Source organism: Vigna unguiculata, chromosome 4 (genome assembly GCF_037176805.1).
Source record: "Vigna unguiculata cultivar grain cowpea cultivar isolate G323 ecotype 2 chromosome 4, ASM3717680v1, whole genome shotgun sequence".
Lineage (NCBI taxonomy): Eukaryota > Viridiplantae > Streptophyta > Magnoliopsida > Fabales > Fabaceae > Vigna > Vigna unguiculata.
The window spans coordinates 2,256,857-2,282,922 of NC_140795.1; the positions used below are offsets into that span (position 1 = coordinate 2,256,857).

The 26,066-nt window shown below is 33.9% G+C and overlaps 4 protein-coding genes and 1 pseudogene across 6 annotated transcripts; all 5 read left to right on the forward strand.

Annotated features, from left to right (window-relative positions):
* Nucleotides 1-16: 16 nt before the first annotated feature.
* Nucleotides 17-8,454, forward strand: LOC114181923 (LEAF RUST 10 DISEASE-RESISTANCE LOCUS RECEPTOR-LIKE PROTEIN KINASE-like 2.4). Of its 2 annotated transcripts, none has more exons than XM_028068599.2 (3): nt 17-904; nt 6,968-7,003; nt 7,124-8,454. In XM_028068599.2, the coding sequence occupies exons 1-3, from the start codon at nt 121-123 to the stop codon at nt 8,221-8,223; spliced, it is 1,920 nt and encodes a 639-aa protein (XP_027924400.2). In that variant the 5' UTR covers nt 17-120; the 3' UTR covers nt 8,224-8,454. The 2 variants fall into 2 exon arrangements, with proteins under 2 accessions (XP_027924400.2, XP_085528893.1); XM_085672767.1 differs by lacking the exon at nt 17-904 and adding an exon at nt 4,985-5,382.
* A 4,861-nt stretch (nt 8,455-13,315) lies between these two features.
* On the forward strand, nt 13,316-14,648 carry LOC146886625 (LEAF RUST 10 DISEASE-RESISTANCE LOCUS RECEPTOR-LIKE PROTEIN KINASE-like 2.5 pseudogene; annotated as a pseudogene).
* Nucleotides 14,649-15,018: 370 nt separating this feature from the next.
* Nucleotides 15,019-19,022, forward strand: LOC146886626 (LEAF RUST 10 DISEASE-RESISTANCE LOCUS RECEPTOR-LIKE PROTEIN KINASE-like 2.3). The gene is made up of 3 exons (XM_085672573.1): nt 15,019-16,078; nt 16,812-16,844; nt 17,894-19,022. Exons 1-3 carry the CDS (start codon nt 15,115-15,117, stop codon nt 19,006-19,008), a joined length of 2,112 nt encoding a protein of 703 aa, XP_085528699.1. The 5' UTR covers nt 15,019-15,114; the 3' UTR covers nt 19,009-19,022.
* A 946-nt stretch (nt 19,023-19,968) lies between these two features.
* LOC146886627 (uncharacterized) lies at nt 19,969-20,874 on the forward strand. Its single transcript, XM_085672580.1, has one exon. The coding sequence runs from the start codon at nt 19,999-20,001 to the stop codon at nt 20,785-20,787; it is 789 nt and encodes a 262-aa protein (XP_085528706.1). The 5' UTR covers nt 19,969-19,998; the 3' UTR covers nt 20,788-20,874.
* On the forward strand, nt 20,628-25,694 carry LOC114181927 (LEAF RUST 10 DISEASE-RESISTANCE LOCUS RECEPTOR-LIKE PROTEIN KINASE-like 2.5). Of its 2 annotated transcripts, none has more exons than XM_085672579.1 (3): nt 20,628-20,733; nt 23,815-23,847; nt 24,318-25,694. In XM_085672579.1, the coding sequence occupies exon 3, from the start codon at nt 24,335-24,337 to the stop codon at nt 25,424-25,426; it is 1,092 nt and encodes a 363-aa protein (XP_085528705.1). In that variant the 5' UTR covers nt 20,628-20,733; nt 23,815-23,847; nt 24,318-24,334; the 3' UTR covers nt 25,427-25,694. The 2 variants fall into 2 exon arrangements, with proteins under 2 accessions (XP_085528705.1, XP_027924405.2); XM_028068604.2 differs by lacking the exon at nt 20,628-20,733 and adding an exon at nt 21,629-23,096.
* The last annotated feature ends 372 nt before the right edge of the window (nt 25,695-26,066 follow it).

A 26,066-nucleotide genomic window follows, 5' to 3' on the forward strand; every position in this document is an offset into this window, starting at 1 on the left:
AGAGGTGGGGAGTAAAGAAATAAAGAGGAAAGAAGGAGGTAGTTTTGTGGAAGGAGTGTGTGTGTCTGTGCGAATAATTGGTAAGAGAGGGTTGGGAGGGAAGTGAAAAGAAGTGTGAGAATGGACGATAAGCATAGTCACGTTCTTGCCTTCGCACTCACCGTCTCTTGCTTCTTCTCCATCGCTTTGCCACACTCCCATTCTCAACCATCGCCACCTCTTTGTGGTGATGAGCAGTCATACCGGTGCAGAAAAGACATTTCCGCCATCTTCGATCCTCCCTGGGAACAGATTCCAGCCTCTCAATGTAACGGCGCCGACACATCATCCCTGCTCAGCTGCCATGTTTTTTATGATAATATTCCAATTGAATCTCAAAATTTCACAGTGAAGGATATCAACAACACCGCTCACACCATGAAAGTCATGCTAACACCCCCTGTAACCGATGTCTGTTCTCCTCACTTTTTGAACTTCGATTACCAGACCTTCAACAACGCTCTGCTCCAGTATAACGCGTCAGTGCATGACATCACCATATTTGTTAATTGTCATGGAATCTCAAATTTCCCTTCAAAGCGCAACTTTACGTGCGATGATTTTCTGTATTATTTTGAGGAGGGGACGGAAGAGGAGATGCTCAACAGGTACCCACAGCTTGAGGTTTGCAAGGGACGTTTGTTCGTGGCTGCTGCTGCTCCTCTGGATCGTTATGATGATAGTGATGACGGAGCTAGAGTTCTGGAACAAGCTCTCAATCATGCGTTTCAGGTCAACTATGGTATTATTCCTGATGGTTGCACAAGATGCAGCCAAAGTGAGGGAACTTGCTGGGCATATGATCATGATGAACATGTAGTTTCATGCAAGTATTGCCCAAATGAATACTGTTCTCCCAAAAGAAGTAAGTCTTCTATCCTCGCTCTTTAATCTACTGTTATCATTTAACAACCACACATTTTTTATTCAACAATGAAGTTTGTTTTTCAAGTGTTTTAACCTCACCAACTCCGGAAGAAATTTCTGTGCTATATTGCAACTTAATATTAAAATTTATAAGTGTTTGTTTATGAAATTATAGATATATAATTTTCTGTCTTAGGATAAATCATATATCTTTTTGCAAGTCACTTTAGTTATAACCTTTGTTTTTCTAATGCATCTGCCTCTACCAGTAATCATTAAGAAGATGATTTTATTTATTTATTATTAGTAAGAGGCTTAATTACGATTTACTCTCGATGAATTTAGAAACTTTCTCTCTGATAAATTTGTATTATTTATTGAGTCTTTAAATATTTTTATTTTTTAATTCTTTTATGGAATTCCCACGATTATCTTGCACTCTCGTCTTCTCAAATATCGTGATATAATATTTTGTAATAAAAAATCGTGATGACAAGATTCTTCTTAAATATTCAATGTATTCGACTGAAATTGTTTTTAAATTTAATTAAAATAACAAAATTATAAAATACAAAATACAAAATACAAAAATAAAAAATATGTAACTATAAAATTATGAAATAAAAATTATAAAAATAAAAACAATTTCATAATTAAGAAATTATAAAATATTCAAATATAAATGTTTACAATTATAAAACTATAAAATTATAAAATTTTGAAGTTATAAAATTCTCGAATTGTAAATTTTTATTTTTTTTAAGTTTATAATTTTATATTTCATAATTTTGTAGCTATATATTCAATATTTTTATAATTTAATTTATAATTTTAATTAAATTTAAAAATAATTTTTTGTTAAATACAGTAAATATTTGAAAAGAATATAAACATCACAGTCTCTTAATAAAATACAATGTTGCAACACATTCAAGAAAGGTGACGATGCAAGATAACACTCACATCATAGACGTAAGGAAAATATTTAACTGTCAAGGACTCAATTAAAAAATTTTAAAATATTAAGGACTCAGTAAATTACAAACAATTATTAATGACTTAATTAAAAAATTTCTAAATTTATCGAGAGGATTCAAAATATAATTAAGTCAAAATATAATTAAGTCTATTATTAATATATTTTAAAATAAAAGTTGAAATTTATCTAAATAGGAAAATATATGACTTGTAAACTAAATATTATCACACAAGTCATTATGATTATATTTGTGATTTTAATTTTCGAGTAGGGAAAGGAAAATTTAATCCCCTAAATTTTAACATTTTCTATAAATTCAGACCTCAAAATCCGTTTATTATTATTAATACTATTATTATTATTATTACAACAATTATTACTTTTTAACTCAATTTTCAAAATATTATTAACAAAAAAATTTACTTAGTCTTAAAAGATAATTACAACACAATTAAAAATGTAGGTGTTTGTTAAAAAAAATTAAGAATTAATTGAAACAAAATTAAAATTCAGAATATATACATTTATATACGGGATAAAGTTTTAGATTATATTTTATGATATTTTTATCTACAAAGAAACTAAATTTCAAAAACTTAAATGTTTTTTTTCCTTCTCTGAATAAGCTCTGGTTTCTCGGCTTATTTATTTATTTTTCTACAAAATCAGTGCTGAAACGACATCATCCACTTATTCTGGTTTTCTCCCTCAGCCATAAAAACATTACTTGATTTTAATATATTTCTCTTTACAATTTACATATTCTTCGTATATTTTTAGCATACACATATTTACTCAAAAGTAACTGGGAGGTTTTGGGTACTTGCTCTTGTTGACCAGTCTTTCAAGTTGACTGCACATTATTCCAAGTCTTTGCTGTGTTTTTCTGTCTTGGTCCCTACAATTACTATTAGGTGGTTGTTGTGTCTTCTTTCACTTGACCGAGTCAACAAGAAAATGTTCAATTACTAAGTGCAGTGAAAACATATAAAAGATAATCAATTACGTTAAAAGTTATATAATCTGAATGATTTGATAAAAATAATTTAAGAATCGGGTTGAATATATTTTGGTGTTATAATTTTCGGTAAAAGTTAGAATTAATTTTTTTTTTCAAAATTTTTTGTCTAATTTAATCTTAAATTTTAAAAATGCATGAATTTAATATTTTTAACTATTTTTTTTAAATTTATTTAATATTTCAAACACATTTCATTTTTTATCAATAAATAAATAAATATATTAATAATAAACTTGGAGTGCTTTAACTCTTTTGACAAAAAAAAACTAGTTCATGAAGAACAAATCCAAAGAATTTAGTATATAGCTTTAGCTACCAAGATCATGTTCATCTTCTTATAAATTTTAACAAAGAGCTTTATATAGATTTATGTATTATCCTATACATACAGATAAAGTCAATAGATGAAGGTATTCCTTTACTCATTCATGTTCTATTTAACCTTCTAGCACAACATATCAACCTATCACGAGTTACATACACTCCTCTTGCATATTAAACATGCATGTAGAGGTAGTAGGTCCAATGAATTCCCTGGTAAACTTGTCCCTACCCCTACTCATGATAGTTTGTTAGTTAACATTGAAGTGAAAATGTGTCAAATGATATAAACAATTTAAATATTATGATGAAACGCGTTTGAAACATCAAATAAATTTAACAAAATTTGATTAAAATGAGTAAATTCACGCATTTCTAAAATAGGAAACTAAATTTGGCCAAAATTTTGAAAAAGACTAATTTCAATTTTCACTTAAAGTTAAGAGAGCAAAAACATATTTAATCCAAAAAAAATGACAAAGAAGTATGTCTCATCGTTAAAACACACACACATATACATATATTACTCCACCTTCTTTCTCCTCCTCTGGAAAATAATTCATCAATTATCACTTTTCGATTTTTTGGTCCTCAATTTTATTTGAACTTTTTTTAAAAAAAAATAGTTATTGGTTTTCCCAATTTTGTCCTTTAGATTTTTAAAGACATCCAATTTGGTCCTTTAGTTCTTTAAAAACATTCAATTTGGTCATTTTGGCTACTCATTGGTCTTTTAATTTTCAACCAACCATATGCTATTTCTCTTCTCCATCCACCAAGATCTTAGGTTCTTTCTTCTTAGACCACCATTCATGGTCAAGCAAAAGCCAACAAGTAGTCAAATTGAAAAAAAAAATACTAGTGCAATTTTGGCTTTCTAACTCGGTTTTTATGCCTCAATTACAGAGGAAACGAAACATATAGGAAACAAAACATATAAACATGCAGTGACAATTTTGAAATTTACACAACTCGGTTATCCTAATAACTAAAACAGAAACCTCCATTCTGTCTCGATTGACAAAGATCCGAAGCCTAATACCGGTCAAAATTTTCAAAATTCCTCCTATTTTGAAGTTTTCAATTTGAATGAAAAAGGTTATGCCTTGGTTCTCGAGGACCTGAGGCATAAATTGGTTATTTGCTTCGATTTTATGTGAACTCGAGGCAGATAAGTTGGTTTAATCACAAAAAAATTATCTTTTTTTAATTTTTTTCTGCACTAAATGGCCTCAATTAGAGATGTCAACGGGGCATGTAGGGTGTAGGTAATAGCTTCACCATACCCTACCCGCTGGATAAATATACGCCCCGTACCCATACCTATATTCGTCGAGTATTTGTTATGCGGGTACCCGCATAATTTTTTAATATTCACGGATATACACGGGTACCCGCGAGTATTTACAAAAAAATAAAAATAAATATTTAACAACATATTTTAATCATAAATTCAAATAAATACAGTACATAACATTCATAAATTTTAAACAAAGTCCAAATAACTCATTTAAATAGTGTTGAATGACAGTTTACAAAGAAATGATTTTTTTTAAAACTAATAGATAAAAAAATAATTCATTCAAAATCAATATGTTAATATTTTAATTACTTTTTTAATTTAAATTAGAGTATAGCGGGTACGGGTATCCCCGGATACAGATTCTATGATACCCACCCCGTTAACATGCATGTATTAAAAATACTCATACCCGTTACCTGCGGGTATCCCTTTCCTACCCGTTATAGGTTTTATCTGTAGATACCCGCTGATATGGATGTTTTTGACATCCCTAACCTCAATCGTGTTTCAACCAAGGCAAAATTGGGGTTTATGCCCCGGTTTTACTTTTAACCGAGGCTAAATGGGGATTTATGCCCCAATTTTCAATTTAACCAAGGCAGAATGAGGTTTATGCATCGATTTTGAATTTAACCGAGGCAGAAGGGTTAGGTTAAAAAACTCCAAATCAGAAACATATTGCATTGTTCGTCTGCGAGACACTTCTTCGTTTTCTCTACACGTAACGACGAGACCACCACCACCACACCACGTTTTCCTTTCCGCCTCCACATCCACCCGTTGCGCCTCCACTGCCATTGCGCGATGATGAGAACCGCAGTTGTGCCACCACATTTGTCCGTGCATTGTGTGGTATATTTTGCATTTTTGTTTTTCTATTTGAATCCTTTTTTTTGCATATTTTTGTCCATTTTTTGTTACATTTTTGTTGCAGTGTACTAAGGTGATGATTGGTTTGTACATGTTCTTGTATGTTGTCGAATTGTCCTACAAGGTATGATATTATTCTTCTTATTCTTGTTGGGATATGCTATGTCTTCAAGATTGGAATGTCCTTACCAAATTTATAATTCACCACGGGGAGCGGGTACTTGCAATTACTCTGACACTCAAGTCAGTGATAGAGAAGTGTGACACTTTTAGTCATAACAAAGAGATCAAGATGTCTTTTGCCTAAGACTTAACTACCTTTTTATACTGACCTTTCATTAATTACCTTTAAAAGCGTTAGTGTTTATATTCCTTTATAAATGACAATAAATAGTATCTTGTAACAACTGCAATGTTAAGTGAGTTAATTGTCAATTAATGCATTGTTTGCCAAGTCCTTCCTCCAACCAATCTGGTTGGGACACACTCAACCTCGCAAGTAACGTCCCATATGACCGAGAACTACTCGGCCCTATAAGCCCCCTAGGCCTTAAATGAGCAGTTCAGCTTTACAAAGCATGCTAAAGACATGGTTGAACACTACTCAACCCTATAAACATTCCAGGCCTCTAGTAATCAACATGGTCAAGCACTACTCGGCCTTATGAGCACTACTTGCCCTTGTAAGCCTTCCAAGCTTCCAATAAATAACATGATCGAGTATTATTTGGCCTTATAAGCCTTCTAAGCTTCCAATAAGTAACATGGTTGAGTACTATTCAGCCTTATAAGTCTTTTGGGCTTCCAATAAGCAACATGACCAAGCATTATTCGGCCTTATACTATATCATACATATTCTTTAATTTTCAACTTAAATTTAAGATTATGATGATTTGTGAGTTGTTAGTGTTGTTAATTAGTTTTGGGATTGGTGTTTTATTCTCTTATGTATGTAATTGGTTTGAATTTGCTTTGCTTTAGTTCGTAAAGATTTGGCCGATGGAGATTATATTTTGATAGAAATTGGGTTTGTAATTTTTTACATATATTTTCATTCTTGAACTTTGCTTGCTTTTCCAAATTATGCATGAAAGGTCATCCTTTTTTATCTCGCTTGGATATGACTCAAGCCTTAAATCAAAGCCAAATGATCAAAATAATTGCAGTCAAAACTCTTTCCTGCACAGATGAAAGGACCAAATTTAATATTTTTAAAAATTTAAAAAACTAAATTGAAAAAATCAATAATTAGATTTTTTTTAAATTCAAATGAAATTAGAGAACCAAATTAAGAATTAAACAAAAGATTTAAGATGTAGTATAACAATGAGAAAATTAAATACTACGGTAGAAAAATAGTTTAGATTGGAGCCCAAATGCTTCTTTCCTCTGTCATAAATTTTAAGATCGTACAAGTGAAGTAGAAAGATATTATAACCTCTTCTAGAAGGTAAGTGGTTGTAAAAGTAGATCAAATGTTTTCTTTTTATCTAAATAATATTTCAACAAAATTTTTACCAACATTAGAAATCTGATGAATTCTTCTCTTCTCATCTACTTTTGCAGGAAATTGGGATCAAAAGAGGAAACTCATTATTTTAGGTAATATATCTAAATTTCTTATTATGATTTCCCATTCACTAGTTCCTTGAAGATTAGAGAATGAAAAAATTCCTCATAAGTAAATGTTCATTAATGTCTCTATAATGTATCTGCTAGCAGGTGTTACAGGTTCAGCATTTGCAGCAATGTTGATATTAATTTCAATTTTGTGTGTAAGATACAAGTCACCAACCTGGCAAGCAAAATTTGGCTTGACTTCAAAAAGTAATCAAAATATTGAAACATTCCTTAAAAGTCATGGCCCTTTAGCTCTGGAAAGGTATAAACTATCAGATGTCAAGAAAATGACCAACAACTTCAAAGAGAAGTTGGGACAAGGTGGTTTCGGTGCGGTGTACAAAGGAAAGTTATCCAATGGTAGAATTGTGGCTGTAAAGATGCTGAGTGTATCCAAAACAAATGGTGAAGAATTTATGAATGAGGTTGCTAGCATTAGTAGAACTTCTCATGTTAACGTCGTCTCTCTTCTTGGATTCTGTTTGAGAGGTCGCAAGAGAGTTCTTGTATATGAATTTATGTCCAATGGTTCCCTTGACAAATTCATTTACCAAACAAGAGATGAAACACTTTCAGCCTTGAGTTGGGATGTCATATATAAAATTGCAAGGGACATAGCTCGAGGGTTAGAATACTTGCATAAGGGATGCAACACTCGAATTTTTCACTTTGACATAAAACCACATAACATTCTTTTGGATGAGAACTTCTGCGCAAAGATATCTGATTTTGGGTTGGCAAAACTGTGTCCTAGGAATGAAAGTATTGTTTCCTTGTCTGATGTTAGAGGAACAATTGGGTATGTAGCTCCGGAGATGTGGAGTAGAAATCTTGGAAGAGTTTCGCATAAGTCTGATGTTTATAGTTATGGAATGGTGCTGCTAGAAATGGTGGGAGGAAGGAAGAACATCAATGGTGAAGCAAGTAATACAAGTGAGATATACTTCCCACACTGGGCTTACAATAAGCTTGAGATGGACAATGATTTGAGACCAGATATGGAGATGTCAACAGAAGAAAATGAGATTGCAAAGAGGTTGGCAATGGTGGGTTTATGGTGCACTCAAAGGTTTCCTAATGATAGACCTACAATGAGTAGAGTGATTGATATGTTGGAAGGCAACATGGATTCGATTCAAATCCCACCCAAACCTGTGCTTTCTTCTCCTACTAGATCGCTGCCACAATATTCTATTTCCTGAAATTAAGTACACTATAATTGCTATATTTTCCCACTTATACTTTAAAATGAATCACTTTGTATATTTGTTGGCTCTTTTCCATCATCTAGAAAAACAAGCAGAATCTCATGTGACTGTTACAACAGGGTGTGAAAACTAGCCACCGATTGATTGAATAAACTCTTCCGTGTGTATCATTTACCTTTCATGATGTGTCATATTATTGAAATTGAAACAGTCATTGTTGACATAGATTTAAGTATTTATTTTCAGAAATTATGATTTATGATATAGAATTGTAGTTAATATAATTATGATGGCCTGAAACAAAGTCAATTGTTGCTGACTTTTGTAACCCATTAAATTTTTCCATTCAACAAATTCATACATTTTCATTTTTATTGAGGACATGTATATGTGTATTTTAACTTTTGCTGGTATCTGATACTATGTGCAGACACATAAAGGATTATATCATGTCTTTTAGAAAAGAAGATTCTATCACAGTAATTGACCAACCAAACATCAATACAACATTATCTACCCTATAACATGTTTACCAATGCTTCTACTGCATCTGCTAACAAGTTTTACAGGTGCAACAGTTGCAGGATTGTTTGGAAAGGAGATTTAAGGTTGACTACAAAGAGTAACAAAGGAAAACTATCTGAAAATAGTCATCTGGTTGTTAAGACATTGAATATATCCATAAAAACGGTGAAGAGTTTATGAATGAGGCTGGGAAGAACTTACAGAACTTGTCATATTCGGGTTCTGTTTGTCATTTATGAATTCATGCCAATGATTCCTTTACTCTAAACCAGAAACTTACAAACAATAACTTTGTAAATTTTTTTCCTTATATCCTCACCTCATATTTATTCGATATGAAACTCTTGATTTTATACTTGAATTTCTCATGAAAACTAGATAATATTTTTTCTTGGATGATAATCTTTGTACCAAAATATCAGATTTTGGAGTAGTCAAACTATGTCCAAGAAATGAAAACCTTTTTTCTGTCAGATGGTAGAGAAATAATGGCTCCACAAGTGTTGAATAGACTTTTATTTACTTATTTCAGTGGCTATTCTCTGATTACCACTGTAGGTTTTATCTTAATATCTCGAATAAACATTTTTAATATTGACTTTTATAAACTAGATTAATGAAGTGAAACTTTCATTTTATGATTTTGCTTCTACATTTACACTATTTAATATCTTTTATTTCAAAATTGAAGAGTGAGAGTTTTCAAAGTTTGGTTCCATATCCTCAACACAATCATTTATTTTAATAGCCATCAACGTAGTTAGGAACTTCAATTAGTTTGACTTATAAAGAGATTGTTGTTGTTTTGTGCTTCATCTTTTTCATCACTAACAAACTAGGCCTCTCACAAGTTCTATCATGCCTCTTCCCCTGGTTTCACCTCCTACCCTCATCATCAACACCCTTTTCTTCTTCTCACTCTTATTACCAATTTATGCATCTAGTGATGCTGCAAGGTCTCCAGCACCAACACCTACACTGATACCCTTTTTCCCTCACTATTATTTAAAACTGTCTCCACCAGACTCTCCACATGCTCCCAGTATGTTTTCTTCCTTCTCTTCTTTTCATTAAGTACTCCTACTATAATCTTATTCTTTAGGATGCTGAAAAATCATATCTTCATAAATACCACAAACAAACAAGTGAAAAATCATTTTCTAGTTAGCAGCATTCCTTCCTCCCAAATCCACCATAACCTCATCATCTTCATAGCAGTAGCTAGTTGGTTAATGCACTATATTTCTAGTTCCTCTTAAATAACGTTTTAGAACCCAAATAAATACAGGTCTAGTGTTTAAACGAAGATAAAGCAGGTGTTGCTTTAAAGATTTGATCAATAGTGAACAGTACAAATTCAAGGTGGCAATTATAATTATAAATTTATAATGAAAATAACTATTTTTGTAATTCAAATTTGTTATACAAATTTACTGAATAATCTCTGCGAGGTTTGGATGAGAAAAACGTTGTTGACCTGATAAGTTTGAGAAAAGCAAGAGTTGCTGACTGCATAATTTTCCAAGTCATTCTGAGATGGTTCCTTTTTCACACCTTCACTTCCTTTCTCCAGCTTTGACCATGTCAATAACCAAACTATTATCATCCCTCAACTTTTCTCTGCAACTCTTTATTGCTTTCTTTTTGTGCTAACAGATTAAAAAAATCACGTCACATTAATCATTCTACTTTCAATATATGTCATTATTCTTTGTATAATATATCTCTTTAACTACTCCCCTTCTACTTTTCCTCAATGTTGTAGGTAAATCAAGTTATTTGAGGAAACTCATCATAGGTAATAATCAAATTTCCTTTCATACCTATTGTTCGTTATGCTTCATACGCACACACTCTCACACACATATACTGTTATGACAAAATGAAAAGAAACAGATTAAGAGAAAAAGAAGACACACAAATTTACGTGGTTCAGTCAATGTGACCTACGTCCACGGGGCAGTTCAAGAGTTTCTTATTTCTGAATAATGATAGAGAGATACATGATACAGATGCCTTTTAGCCTTATAAAAGAGTAAAAATAACAGCCCCTTTAAACCTCATTACAACCCATAACTATATCATAAATATATGAAGTAAGGAAGATGAAGGGACAACATAACATTCAAGGCATCTTAACAATTCTCCACCTTGACTTGAATTTTCCCAAGTCACCAGTAACCAAGAACAACTCTTCTGCCTCTTCACCCCGAAGGGTCTCAAGCTATGCGAACATTCACCAAGTCCAAGCTATGCTTAAACTTGGCAGAAGACAAAGGCTTAGTCAACATATCTGCGGGATTGTCTACGGTGGATATCTTCTCTATCGAGAACGATTTGTTTTCAATTACATCACGTATGAAATTCAACCTGACATCAATATGCTTTGATCTTTCGTCATCAGAATGAACATATTGTAATTTTTCAGTTGAAGTGTGCTTACCGTGACAAAATTTCAGCCTGCGTTTTTTACCCATAACACAAGATTCACAAAATTTCAATTTCCCTGTCACCGCTCCACCCAACAATCCTTGTTTACTTAACACAGCAAGACCACGTTCACTCATATGACCCAATCTACGATGCCATAATTCTGTATTATCAACATGTTGCTCTAAGGAATGGGATACAGACACCGCGTTCCCTGAAAGGAATGGCCAAGCATAACATAAATTCCATGTTGTAGCTTTCCTTTCATGACAACCAGAGCACCTTTGGAAACTGTAATTTGTCCATCTTTTCCTGAAAAAATGTACCCTTGTTTGTCTAAGGTACCAACAGAGATCAGGTTCTTTCGCAAGCCAGGAACATACCAAGCATCAAATGTTCTAACAATGCCATCATACATTTTTATCTGCACAGTGCCACTTCCTTTCACACCAAGCTCCTCATCATCACCCAACTTTACACTGCCATTCCATTCTTTAAATGAACTGAACAACTCCTTATTAAAAGTCATGTGATAAGAAGCAACGGTATCCATGACCCATGTATCAGTAGAACCAATAGTGCTGACCGTCAAAACATCTCCGCCATCTCCTTCATCTGAGCTCTCACCTGAGACAACTGCACTAGAACGAGCAACAGTTGCTCTGGCATTATTATTTCTTTCTTTCTTCAGTTGTGGACAATTCTTCCTTATGTGCCCCACCTCTTTGCACTTGTAACATCTCACTTTCTTTGACTTTGAAAGTGAATTACTGCGCGTATGACCCTTGCTACTATTTCCTCTTTCCATGCTTCTGCCTCTGCTAACTATCAAGCCTGCATCATCCCCATTGGAACTAGAGACTCTTCTCTTCAGTTCTTTAGATTGCAAACTTTCTTTCACGTTGTTGACAGTAATACTATCCCTGCCATACAACATAGTATCAATAAAATTTTCATATGATTTCGGCAGAGAACATAACAAAATAATAGCTTGATCCTCATCATCAATTTTAACTCCAATACTCTGTAGATCCAAGATAACTCGATTAAAGTTATCAAGATGATCTCTCACAGATATATTCTCAGACATCTGCAACGTATAGAGACGTTGTTTCTGATATAACCGATTGGTTAGAGATTTTTTCTGGAATTTATCTTCCAACATCGTCCACATCCCTGCAACTGTTTTCTCTTCACCCATCTCTCTCAGAACTTCATCAGTCAAACTCAAGAGAATCAAACTGTGTGCTTTTTCCAACATCAAGTTCTTCGCATCATCTGTCATAGTCGCTGGTAATTGATCTGCACCCTCTAGTGCTGCAGCGCACCCCTGATGCACCAGAACCGCCTTCATCTTCAATTTCCACAAAGTGAAATCATTCGATCCATTGAATTTATCAATATCGAATTTGTACGAAGACATTGCGTTTCTCCAGAGTAGGTCCCTAGTGTAACCTAGAGCTCTGATACCACTTGTTATGACAGAATGAAAAGAAACAGATTAAGAGAAAAAGAAGACACACAAATTTACGTGGTTCAGTCAATGTGACCTACGTCCACGGGGCAGTTCAAGAGTTTCTTATTTCTGAATAATGATAGAGAGATACATGATACAGATGCCTTTTAGCCTTATAAAAGAGTAAAAATAACAGCCCCTTTAAACCTCATTACAACCCATAACTATATCATAAATATATGAAGTAAGGAAGATGAAGGGACAACATAACATTCAAGGCATCTTAACATATACCAATCTTAAAAATCTAGGGGTTTTGACTTTTGTTTTCAAAAAAGCTTTTGTGAAAGCTTTGGAAAGAATAAATATGTTTTCCATTTTCCCAGTTAAAGTTGATGAAATATGCTACTTTAGATAAGATTTTGATAATGAATTAAGCCCTACATCTTGTTTGGAAAATAACGTTTGAAATTAACACATACAAAATTAACTATTGTTTTTTTTTCTTCTCATCATATCTAAATAGTTGAGTTTCCCGATATTGGAAATTAGCTTCAGTTTTCTAATTCTTATTTCTTTGGGTTTTGTTTTTTATACTCGTCTTAAACTAATAAATATTAATTTCTGAAAGGGAGTTCAAATGTTTCCTAATTTTCCTAAGTCTTCTATCTATTAACAGCTCTTACCGGAGCAACAATGGGGGTATTCGTGGTATGCCTCATAATAGGCTGTAGAAAATATATGTCATCAACAGGAAAGTTAAAATTTCAAATGACTAATGAGCAAGATATTGAAGTATTTTTAGAAGATCATGGAACTCTAGCACAAAAGAAATACAGATTTTCAGAAGTCAAGAAGATGACCAACAACTTCACAGTTAAATTGGGTGAAGGTGGGTTTGGTGTTGTATACAAAGGAGAGTTACGCAATGGTTACCATGTGGCTGTAAAAATATTAAGTGCATCGAAAGGAAATGGCAAAGACTTTATCAATGAGGTTGCCAGCATCAGTAGAACTTCACATGTTAATGTTGTCCAACTTCTTGGATTCTGTTTGGAAGGAAAGAAGAAAGCTCTTATTTATGAATTCATGCCTAATGGTTCCCTTGACAAGTTTATCGGTTGTAAGGAACTAGAAAGCACTGCATCTTTGAGTTGGGATAATCTGTTGCAAATTGCAAAAGGGATAGCCAGAGGATTAGAGTACTTGCATAAGGGATGCAACACTCGTATTCTACATTTTGACATAAAACCACACAACATTCTTTTAGACGAGAACTTTTGTCCCAAGATATCAGATTTTGGGCTTGCAAAACTTTGTCCTGGTAAAGGGAGCATTATTTCCGTTTCAGATGCTAGAGGAACAATAGGATATGTAGCTCCAGAAGTGTGCAACAAGCATTTTGGTGGAGTTTCACAGAAATCTGATGTGTATAGCTATGGAATGATGCTACTAGAAATAGTGGGAGTGAGAAACAATGTTAATGGAGAAGCCACTCAAACAAGTGAATACTTCCCAGATTGGATATACCGGAAGCTGGAGCAAGAGAAAGAATTGAGAAGTGATGGTGTGATAGGCACAGAAGAAAAAGAGATAGAAAGGAGAATGATTGCGGTTAGTTTGTGGTGCATTCAAACGTTTCCGAAGGATAGACCTACTATGAGTAAAGTAATAGATATGTTAGAAGGCAATACGGATTCTGAAGAAATACCCCCAAAACCTGTTCTTTCTTCTCCCATACCTGCATTGGTGGCAGAATGGACCACTAGTTCCTTGCAGTCTGGGTAATTTACCTGTTATTCTTTTAAGAAAATCAGTGAACATAATTATGTTGTAGTTGTAATGTCTCAAATGAATGTTTAATATTACCGCTGCAGCATAAACGTGTTCGCCATTTCTGAGAACAGATTCCACCGTCTCAGTTAGGCAACCCATCATACCTGCTCAGGTGACATGCTCCTTATAATAGTAATGTTGCAGTTGAATCTCACCCAAAAACTAAAACAGAGTGGAATAACATTATGTAAAGAATTTAAAAGAGGTTTCCTTATTAAAAATTATGAGCATGAGAGTATTTTATATATATAATTGTTTCTTTTTAATTCTTTTGTTAGTATCTTTAACATTTTGTCATTTTAATATTATAATAATATGTGGTTCGACTTCTGTTTTCCGTCTTCTCCTTCCAAATATTGAATGTCAGGTGAAATTATAAAGTTTGTCATTCTAATTTATTTTCTCCACCAATTCCGCCAGAAGTTTCTGTGAATGTAATATTCAATGTAGTAGTGTTTGTTTACGAAATTAGTGATATATAATTTTGAATCTGAGGATAAATGATATATAATATTTAGTAAAATTGAGTTGAAAAAGAGTGGAGTGTGAAATGGGGAAGGGAAAGAGGGAGACTGGGTCTTGTTTTGGGATTACCAAAATGTATTTTGTCTGGGAGTGGATAAAATGAGAGGAATGGTATGGTGGTGAGAAGAAGAGGTTCTATAGGTTTGATTTATGGGAGAGAGAGGGTTGGGAGGGAAGTGAGAAGAAGTGTGAGAATGGAAGAAAAGCATAATCACATCCACACCACGCCCCTTGCCTTCGCACTCACCGTCTCTTGGTTGTTCTTAATCGCTTTGCCACACTCTCACTCTCAACCGCCACCGCCACCGCCACCGACACCGCCACCGCCACCGACACCGCCACCGCCACCGCCACCGCCACCGCCACCGCCACCGCCACCGCCACTGCCATCGCCACCACCACTGCCACCGCTTTGTGCTCAGCAGTCATACTTGTGCAGCATGAGTGTGTCCGCCATCTTGGATCCTTTCTGGGGACAGAATCCAGCCTCTCAATGTAACGGCGGCGATGCGTCATCCCAGCTCATATGCAATACCCGTGATGATGAATATCAAAATTTGACGGTGAAGGATATCGACTACACTTCTCACACCATGAAAGTCATGCTGAAACCCCCTGTCAACGACGTCTGTTCTCCTTACTTTTTTCACAGTTACGAGAACTTCAACAACACTCTGGTCCAGTATAACGCGTCAGTGCATAACATCATCGTATTCGAACATTGTCCTAGAATCCCAAATTTCCCTTCAAAACGCAACTTTACGTGCGTGGATGATGTGTATTATTTTGAGGGATACACGAAAAAGGAGATGGTCCACAGATACCCACAGCTTAAGGATTGCAAGGGAAGTTTCTATGTGGCTGCTGCCGCTCCTCTGGATGGTTATGATGATAGTGATGACGGAGCCGCAGTTCTGGAACAAGCTCTCAATGATGCGTTTCAGGTGAACTATAGTATTATTCCTGATAGTTGCACAAGATGCAGAGAAAGTGACGAAAATTGCTGGAGATATGGTTATGATAAACATGTAGTTTCATGCAACTACTATTGCCCAAATCAAAACTGTTCTACCAAAGGTAGTAAGTCTTCTATCCTCTTTTTTCAGTTTTCCTTCCCCTCCTCTCATATCTTACTTAACATTCCCACAATATCCTCTTTTTACCTACTCACTTCCCATCCTCAGCTACATGTCAGCACATTTTTTATTCGACAAATTGAGTGCAGTCTGGGAACATATGCAACTGGACCCACCCACTGTTACTCCCATTCACTCATTTTCCATGTCCACCCACCCCAACTTACCAATCTACACTTCATTTTTCTTTATAAGGATTTTGTCAGTGTTCTGTTTAGATAAATGAAATCTGAAGGTTCATAGAAGTAAGTAGTTGGATAATTTTGTATGCTTCTAACTCAAATTAAATAAAGTTTTGGACAAGTACTTTCATTGTGTTGTAGACTTTTGGACTCAAATAAGTACATGTCTTGTGTTTAAACAAAGATAAAAACAGGTGTTGCTTTAAGATACGGATCAATAGTAAACACTGCAGATTGAAAGTAGACTTTTAATTCAATCCTCCCATATAACGCTATCGTGATAGCAGCAGCTATAATATAAGCAACGCGGTGATTTCTTCTTCATATTTTTAAAGAATTAATATTACGAAACGGTTTCTACACTTTTTTTTTTTGTTTTACTTTTAAAATTGGTGCTCAAACCATCATCCACTTATTCTGGATTTACTTGCTGGTCATATTTGTATATATTTCTTTTAACCATTTGCGTTTTGCTTTCGCTCAATGTTGTAGGTAACCTTAGTTTACGAAGGAAACTCATCATAGGTAATAATAAAATTTCCTTTCATACATATTGTTTTGTTTTGTTATGTTTCATATGTATACCTGTTGTTGAATTTCGTAAAACTCACTATTTATTAGTAATCTGAAAATGAGTACGCGTGTTATTAAATTCATAAAATTAGAGTAATTTTTGTATGCAGTTATTATGTGTAACAAGAAGTCAAAATTTAAATATTTGAAAACAAAAAAAAGATATAAAAAATCTTGAGAGACCTAGACAAAAACCCATAAAAATTATAGAAAAGTTCATCCACGATGGTTAAGTTATTAGTTGGTCAATATATTAACCTAGTGTTAGAAATCCAAATGTGAGTTTAAGTTTCACATTGGCTAGAAATGAAAAAATAGAGCACTATATAAGAATAAAGACCCATAAACCTATAAAGTTTTGGGTTGAGAGTGAAGTCAATACCTTATGTGATTGAGTTCTTGTCTCATTGATGTTTATATCTTCTCAATAAAACTCCCTCTGTAAATCTAACACTTAGGTATAGCCTCCCAAAAATTTTTGAGAGCCAAAAAGGTAAAGATAAAGATGAACTCATTGCCATGCACTTTATTAGATGTATAAGAAGGGTGTAAATATTTATAAGGGTCAAAATATCATGGTCCAAAAATTAAATAAAAAAATAAAATGGTATTTAAAGAAAACAAAGATATAATAAATTAAGCCCATAGAGCATTTATGAAAGAATTGGAAAATATAAATTTGTTTTCTATTTTCTAAAATAAAGGTCATGAAACATACTAACTTACATAAGATCATCTGGATGATGATTTTAAGCCTTACATATTTTGCGTCTCTTTAACATTTGTTTGGAAAAAAACCTTTTAAAATTAACTACCGTGTCATTTTTTTTTATCATATTTAAATAGTTGAATTTTCCAAGCATTGGAAATTAGCCTAAGTGATCTAATTCCTATTTCTTTGGGTTTCGTTTTTCATGCTCATTAAACTAATAAACATTAATTTCTAGAAGGTCAAATGTTTCTTTACTCCTAACTCCTCTAATATATCTGTTTATTAACAGGTGTTGCAAGTGCAGCAATGGCAACGGGAATATTCATCATATGCCTCATAATAGGCTGTAGAAAATGTATGTCACCGACAAAAAAGGTAAAATTTCGAATGATTAATGAGCAAGATATTGAAATATTCTTAAGAGATCATGGAACTCTGGCACAAAAGAAATACAACTTTTCAGAAATCAAGAAAATGACCAACAACTTCACAGTTAAACTGGGTGAAGGTGGGTTTGGTGTTGTATACAAAGGAGAGTTACGCAATGGTTATCATGTGGCTGTAAAGATATTAAGGGCATCCAAAGGAAATGGAAAAGACTTTATCAATGAGGTTGCTAGCATCAGTAGAACCTCTCATGTTAATGTTGTCCAACTTCTTGGATTCTGTTTGGAAGGAAAGAAGAAAGCTCTTATTTATGAATTCATGCCTAATGGTTCCCTTGACAAGTTTATCAGTTCTAAGGGACTCGAAAGCACTCCATCTTTGAGTTGGGATAATCTGTTGCAAATTGCAAAAGGGATAGCCAGAGGATTAGAGTACTTGCACAAGGGATGCAACACTCGTATTTTACATTTTGACATAAAACCACACAACATTCTTTTAGACGAGAACTTTTGTCCCAAGATATCAGATTTTGGGCTTGCAAAACTTTGTCCTGGTAAAGAGAGCACTATTTCCGTTTCAGATGCCAGAGGAACAATAGGATATGTAGCTCCAGAAGTGTGCAACAAGCATTTTGGTGGAGTTTCACAAAAATCTGATGTGTATAGCTATGGAATGATGCTGCTAGAAATAGTGGGAGTGAGAAACAATGTTAATGGAGAATCCACTCAAACGAGTGAATACTTCCCAGATTGGATATACCGGAAGCTTGAGCAAGACCAAGAATTGAGGAGTGATGGTGTGATAGGCACAGAAGAAAAAGAGAATGAAAGGAGAATGATTGCAGTTAGTTTGTGGTGCATTCAAACGTTTCCAAAGGATAGACCAACTATGAGTAAAGTAATAGATATGTTAGAAGGCAACATAAATTCTGAAGAAATACCCCCAAAACCTGTTCTTTCTTCTCCCACAACTAGATTGGTGGCAGAATGGACCACTAGTTCTTTGCAGTCTGGGTAGTTTACCTCTTATTTTTTTTTAAAAAATCAGTGAACATAGTTATGTTGTAGTTGTAATGTCTCAAATGAATGTTTAATATTAATGGTGCAGCATAAGCGTGTGTGCCATTTCTGTGAACAGATTGTACCGTCAATGTAACTGTGGCAATCCATCATACCTGCTCAGCTGACATGCTCCTTATGATAGTAATGTTCCAGTTGAATCTCACCCAAAAACTAAAACAGAGTGGAATGACATTTTGTAAAGAATTTAAAAGAGGTTTCCTTATTAAAAATTATAAGCATAAGAGTATTTTATATGCATAGCTCTTCCTTCTCTTGTTTTCATTAATTACTCCTACTATAATCTTATTTTTTGTGGACGGTAAGAATCATATCTTTATAAATACCAGAATTGAAAAATCACATAAAGGATGCGAAAGGCCGCAGAGTTATAAACACCAGCTTCTTAATAAGTGTAAATAAAATCATATCTGAAAGGTGGAATCAAACAAGTTATTCATCCACTCTGGTTAGAATTTCACATTCTAGATATGGAATGGAATTGATAATTTGGTTTGCTTGTTAGGAAGAGTTGTTTGGTCAGAATAGTTCCGTTTCATTTTTTTCCTTCATTCTGTTCACAATTTTTATAGTATATAGGTCGAACTATTGAAGTCTGCGTTATTGAGACGCAGACCAATATATTCGTGCTAATACACACATACTACTTTAAAAAGAAATTAAAAAGAAAATATTAACATGATACGATATTATAGATATTTATACAGTGGAATCTTATAATAAAAGATGAGCTACATATTATTGAAATAACCATTGACTTTAAAAGAAAAAAAAAATAAAAAAGTAATTTTGCCTTGATTGTTTGAATTAGGGAGTAAAGAAGGGAGTAAGAGGAAAGAAGGAGGTAGTTTTGTGGAAGGAGTGTGTGTGTGTGTGCGCACATAATTGGTAAGAGAGGGTTGGGAGGGAAGTGAGAACAAGTGTGAGAATGGATGATAAGCATAGTCACGTTCTTGCCTTCGCACTCACCGTCTCTTGGTTGTTGTCCATCGGTTTGCCACCGTCCCACTCTCAACCACCGCCACCACAGCTTTGTGGTGAGCAGTCATACCTGTGCAGTAAAAGCATTTCCGCCGTCTTCGATCCTCCCTGGGAACAGATTCCAGCCTCTCAATGTAGCAGCGCCCACCCATCATCCCTGCTCAGCTGCCATGCTCCTTATGATAGTATTAAGGTTCCAACTGAATCTCAAAATTTCACAGTGAAATATATGGACAGCACCACTCGCACCATGAAACTCACCCCTGTCAATCATGTCTGTTCTCCAAACTTTTTTCACAGCTACCAGTACTTCAACAACACTCTGCTCCTGTATAACGCGCCTGTGCATCAAATCACCATATTTGAACATTGTCCTACAATCACAAATTTCCCTTCAAGACGCAAATTTAAGTGCGGGGATGTTCTCTATTATTTTGTGGAGGGATACAAGGACTATGTTATGCTCTACACATACCCAGAGCTTGAAGATTATTGCAAGGGACGTTTGCACGTGCCTGCTGTGGCTCCTCTGGATCGTTATAATGATACTGATGACGGAGCTTCAGTTCTGGAACAAGCTCTCAATCATGCGTTTCAGGTCAACTATAGTATTATTCCTGATGGTTGCACAAAATGCAGAGAAAGTGAGGGAACTTGCTGGAGAGATAATTATGGTGAACATGTAAGTCTTCTATCCTCTTTTTTCCGCTTTCCCTCTGTTTTATCCAACAATTAGGACCAAATTAGCACAACAAATTGAGTGCAGTCTGGGAACATATGCAACTGGACCAACCCCATCCTCTCATCTTCCATCTCCACCACCCACTTATCATATTTCTTTTACAATGACTTATATCCTTCCTCCATGGTTTCTTTCCCACCAACTCCCATAAAGCTTGCCCTTTGCCTTTGTTTGTACATCATCGATTGTTCTGAACCCAAAAACAAAAACAGAGTGCAATAACACCAATTTCAATTTTATTTTTGTTTATCATTATTCTCGGACACTAATAAAAACAATTTAAAAGAGGGTTTTGTACACTTTTATGTTCGTAAATTCTTTTTGATTTTTTTAATTATTATTTTAAAAATTATTTATTTTATAAATAGATTCTCTTTAATCATTATTTAAAAACTTTATTTTATCTTTAACATTTATTTAAAAAAACTATTTTATGTATATATTTTATTTTTTTAATTTTACTTATTGTTTTAAAAATTATTTTTTTTATAAATAATTTATTATAAGTTTAATTGGATTTTTATCATTAATTTTGTCACTAATATTTATTGATGGCCATTTTAAACCCTAATTTTTTGGTAATCAAAAATTTAAAATGACCGAAGTGTAATATATAAATTAATTATAATTTTTTATTTATAATACCATTATTTTAAGTATCTAAAGTATCTAAATCAATTATTATAATGATGAATTATCTTTTGTTTTTAGAATTGATGGTTATTTAAAGGTTTTTTCTAATGTGTGGTGAAAATACAAAAATACCCTTAACTTGAAAAATTGGTCAAGATTCTCTTGTGAATTTTTAGTGTCGTTGAACATTAAATTCGTTGTTCACAAAAATATTTCAAAATATCAAAATCATTGTCCACAAACATATTTCGAAGACAGAGCAGAATATCAACTCAACAAAACCGAGTAGAAAATTCATATTCATCTTTTGTTTTCATCTATTTTTTCAAGCTTCAATCATAAACCCCGTTATAAAATGCTAGCACGTTTTCGTGTGAGAATTTCCATGGTACACACCTTCCAACGACTTTGAACTTTCCCCTGTGCCTTAGATTCCACACTATTACTCTTCTCTTCTCCCCCTCTTCATTCTGTTCAAATCCCCAGAACCAAATGATCCTTCCAATCTCCTTCCATTACATTAAGCCTCAACTATGTGTTATTACCACAATATTCTTCTTTGCTACCACTGTTCTATCTTCTAATCCAAAATTTAAGGCCTGCACACCAAAAAGCTGTGGAAATGGCCCATCCATTAAGTATCCTTTCTGGATTTCTTATGAACAAGAATCATTTTGTGGCTATCCCAACTTTGAGATCACTTGCATGGACAAAAGTCCAATTCTCAGAACTCCTAGTTATGATTTTCTAGTGAAAGATATATCTTATTCTAACTCCTCTTTTACTGTGGCCAACATGGCTGCCTATGAGGACAATTGTCCTGTTCCCTTATATAATTACACCTTTCATCATACTCCCTTTACCTACAGTTCAGAAAACTGGAATCTCTCTTTCTTCTATAACTGTACCACAGAACCCTTAGATCACCCCACTTACAAAGTAGATTGCGCTAAAAATGCTTCACATTATTCTTTTGCGGTTTTTCATAAGGAGGCACTAGAGCACAAAAACTATTCCTTGAATGAGTGTCAGTTTATGGTTAATGCGCCATTTAGCATGAATGCTTCTGTTAATTTCACTGACTTATTGAGAATGAATTACATTGAGATTTTGAAGATGGGGTTTCTTTTGAATTGGACTGCACATTGCGAGTACTGAGAAAAGTGGTGGATTTGATGACAATCAGTTTCTCTGTTTCAGCAAGGATAAGTCCTACTTAAAAAGTTGTGGTAGTGTACTTAAGGATAATTAATTTGCATTGTTACTTTATTTTTACATTAAAAGTAAATAATTAAATATATTTTAAAATTGAAGAGTGAGAGTTTTCAAAGTTTGGTCCCATATCCTCAACACAATCATTTATTTTAATAGCCATCAATGTAGTTAGGAACTTCAGAGTTAGTTTGACTTATAAAGAGTCGATTGTTGTTTCGTGCTTCATCTTTTTCATCACTAACAAACTAAGCCTCTCACAAGTTCTATTATGCCTCTTCCTCTCGTTTCACCTCTTTCTACCATCATCATCACCACCCTTTTCTTCTTATCACTCCTCTTCCCAAAATATGCAGCTAGTGATGCTGCAAGGTCTCCAGCACCAACACTTACACTGATACCCTTTTTCCCTCAATATTATGTAAAACTGTCTCCACCAGACTCTCCACATGCTCCCAGTATGTTTTCTTCCTTCTCTTCTTTTCATTAAGTGCTTCTACAGTAATCTTATTCTTTAGGATGCTGAAAAATCATATCTTCATAAATACCACAAACAAGTGAAAAATCATTTTCTAGTTAGCAGCATTCCTTCCTCCCAAATCCACCATAACCTTATCATCTTCATAGCAGTAGCTAGTTGTTTAATGCAGTATATTTGTAGTTCCACTTAAATAACGTTTTAACCCAAATAAATACAGGTCTAGTGTTTAAACGAAGATAAAGCTGGTGTTGCTTTAAAGATTTGATCAATAGTGAACAGTACAGATTCAAGGTGGCAATTATAATTATAAATTTATAATGAAAATAACTGTTTTTGTAATTCAAATTTGTTATACAAATTTACTGAATAATCTCTGCGAGGTTTGGATGAGAAAAACGTGGTTGACCTGATAAGTTTGAGAAAAGCAAGAGTTGCTGACTGCATAATTTTCCAAGTCATTCGGAGATGGTTCCTTTTTCACACCTTCACTTCCTTTCTCCAGCTTTGACCATGTCAATAACCAAACTAACATCATCCCTCAACTTTTCTCTGCAACTCTTTATTGCTTTCTTTTTGTGCTAACAGATTAAAAGAAATCACGTCACATTAATCATTCTACTTTCAATATATGTCATTATTCTTTGTATAATATATCCCTTTAACTACTCCCCTTCTACTTTTCCTCGATGTTGTAGGTAAATCAAGTTATTTGAGGAAACTCATCATAGGTAATAATCAAATTTCCTTTCATACCTATTGTTCGTTATGCTTCATATACGCACACACTCTCACACACATATACCAATCTTAAAAATCTAGGGGTTTGGATTTTTGTTTTCAAAAAAGCTTTTGTGAAAGCTTTGGAAAGAATAAATATGTTTTCCATTTTCCCAGTTAAAGTTGATGAAATATGCTACTTTAGATAAGATTTTGATAATGAATTAAGCCTTACATCTTGTTTGGAAAATAACGTTTGAAATTAACAAATACAAAATTAACTATTGTTTTTTCTTCTTCTCATCATATCTAAATAGTTGAGTTTCCCAATATTGGAAATTAGTTTCATTCTTCTAATTCTTATTTCCTTGGGTTTTGCTTTTTATACTCGTTTTAAACTAATAAGTATTAATTTCTGAAAGGGAGTTCAAATGTTTCCTAATTTTCCTAAGTCTTCTAATATATATATATCTATTAACAGCTCTTACCGGAGTAACAATGGGAGTATTCGTGGTATGCCTCATAATAGGCTGTAGAAAATATATGTCATCAACAGGAAAGTTAAAATTTCAAATGACTAATGAGCAAGATATTGAAGTATTTTTAGAAGATCATGGAACTCTAGCACAAAAGAAATACAGATTTTCAGAAGTCAAGAAGATGACCAACAACTTCACAGTTAAACTGGGTGAAGGTGGGTTTGGTGTTGTATACAAAGGAGAGTTACGCAATGGTTACCATGTGGCTGTAAAAATATTAAGGGCATCGAAAGGAAATGGCAAAGACTTTATCAATGAGGTTGCCAGCATCAGTAGAACTTCTCATGTTAATATTGTCCAACTTATTGGATTCTGTTTGGAAGGAAAGAAGAAAGCCCTTATTTATGAATTCATGCCTAATGGTTCCCTTGACAAGTTTATCAGTTGTAAGGGACTAGAAAGCACTCCATCTTTGCGTTGGGATAATCTGTTGCAAATTGCAAAAGGGATAGCCAGAGGATTAGAGTACTTGCATAAGGGATGCAACACTCGTATTCTACATTTTGACATAAAACCACACAACATTCTTTTAGACGAGAACTTTTGTCCCAAGATATCAGATTTTGGGCTTGCAAAACTTTGTCCTGGTAAAGGGAGCATTATTTCCGTTTCAGATGCTAGAGGAACAATAGGATATGTAGCTCCAGAAGTGTGCAACAAGCATTTTGGTGGAGTTTCACAAAAATCTGATGTGTATAGCTATGGAATGATGCTGCTAGAGATAGTGGGAGTGAGGAACAATGTTAATGGAGAAGCCACTCAAACAAGTGAATACTTCCCAGATTGGATATACCGAAAGCTGGAGCAAGAGCAAGAATTGAGAAGTGATGGTGTGATAGGCACAGAAGAAAAAGAGATAGAAAGGAGAATGATTGCGGTTAGTTTGTGGTGCATTCAAACGTTTCCGAAGGATAGACCTACTATGAGTACAGTAATAGATATGTTAGAAGGCAATACGGATTCTCAAGAAATTCCCCCAAAACCTGTTCTTTCTTCTCCCATACCTGCATTGGTGGCAGAATGGACCACTAGTTCCTTGCAGTCTGAGTAATTTACCTGTTATTCTTTTAAGAAAATCAGTGAACATAATTATGTTGTAGTTGTAATGTCTCAAATGAATGTTTAATATTACCGCTGCAGCATAAACGTGTTCGCCATTTCTGAGAACAGATTCTACCGTCAATGTAACTGTGGCAACCCATCATACCTGCTCAACTGACATGCTCCTTATGATAGTAATGTTGGAGTTGAATCTCACCCAAAAACTAAAACAGAGTGGAATAAAATTATGTAAAGACTTTAAAAGAGGTTTCCTTATTAAAAATTGTGAGCATAAGAGTATTTTATATATATAATTGTTTCTTTTTAATTCTTTTGTTAGTATCTTTAACATTTTGTCATTTTAATATTATAATAATATGTGGTTCGACTTCTGTTTTTCTTCTTTTCCTTCCAAAATATTGAATGTCACGTGAAATTATAAAGTTTGTCATTCTAATTTATTTTCTCCACCAATTCTGCCTGAAGTTTCTGTGCTATATTGCATGCAATGCAATGTAATATTCAATATAGTATTGTTTATTTATGAAATTAGTGATATATAATTTTTAATCTGAGGATAATTGATATATCTTTGTGGTTTTTACTGCATATAACACTTGCAAGTGACATTAGCTATAGTTTTTTGTCAG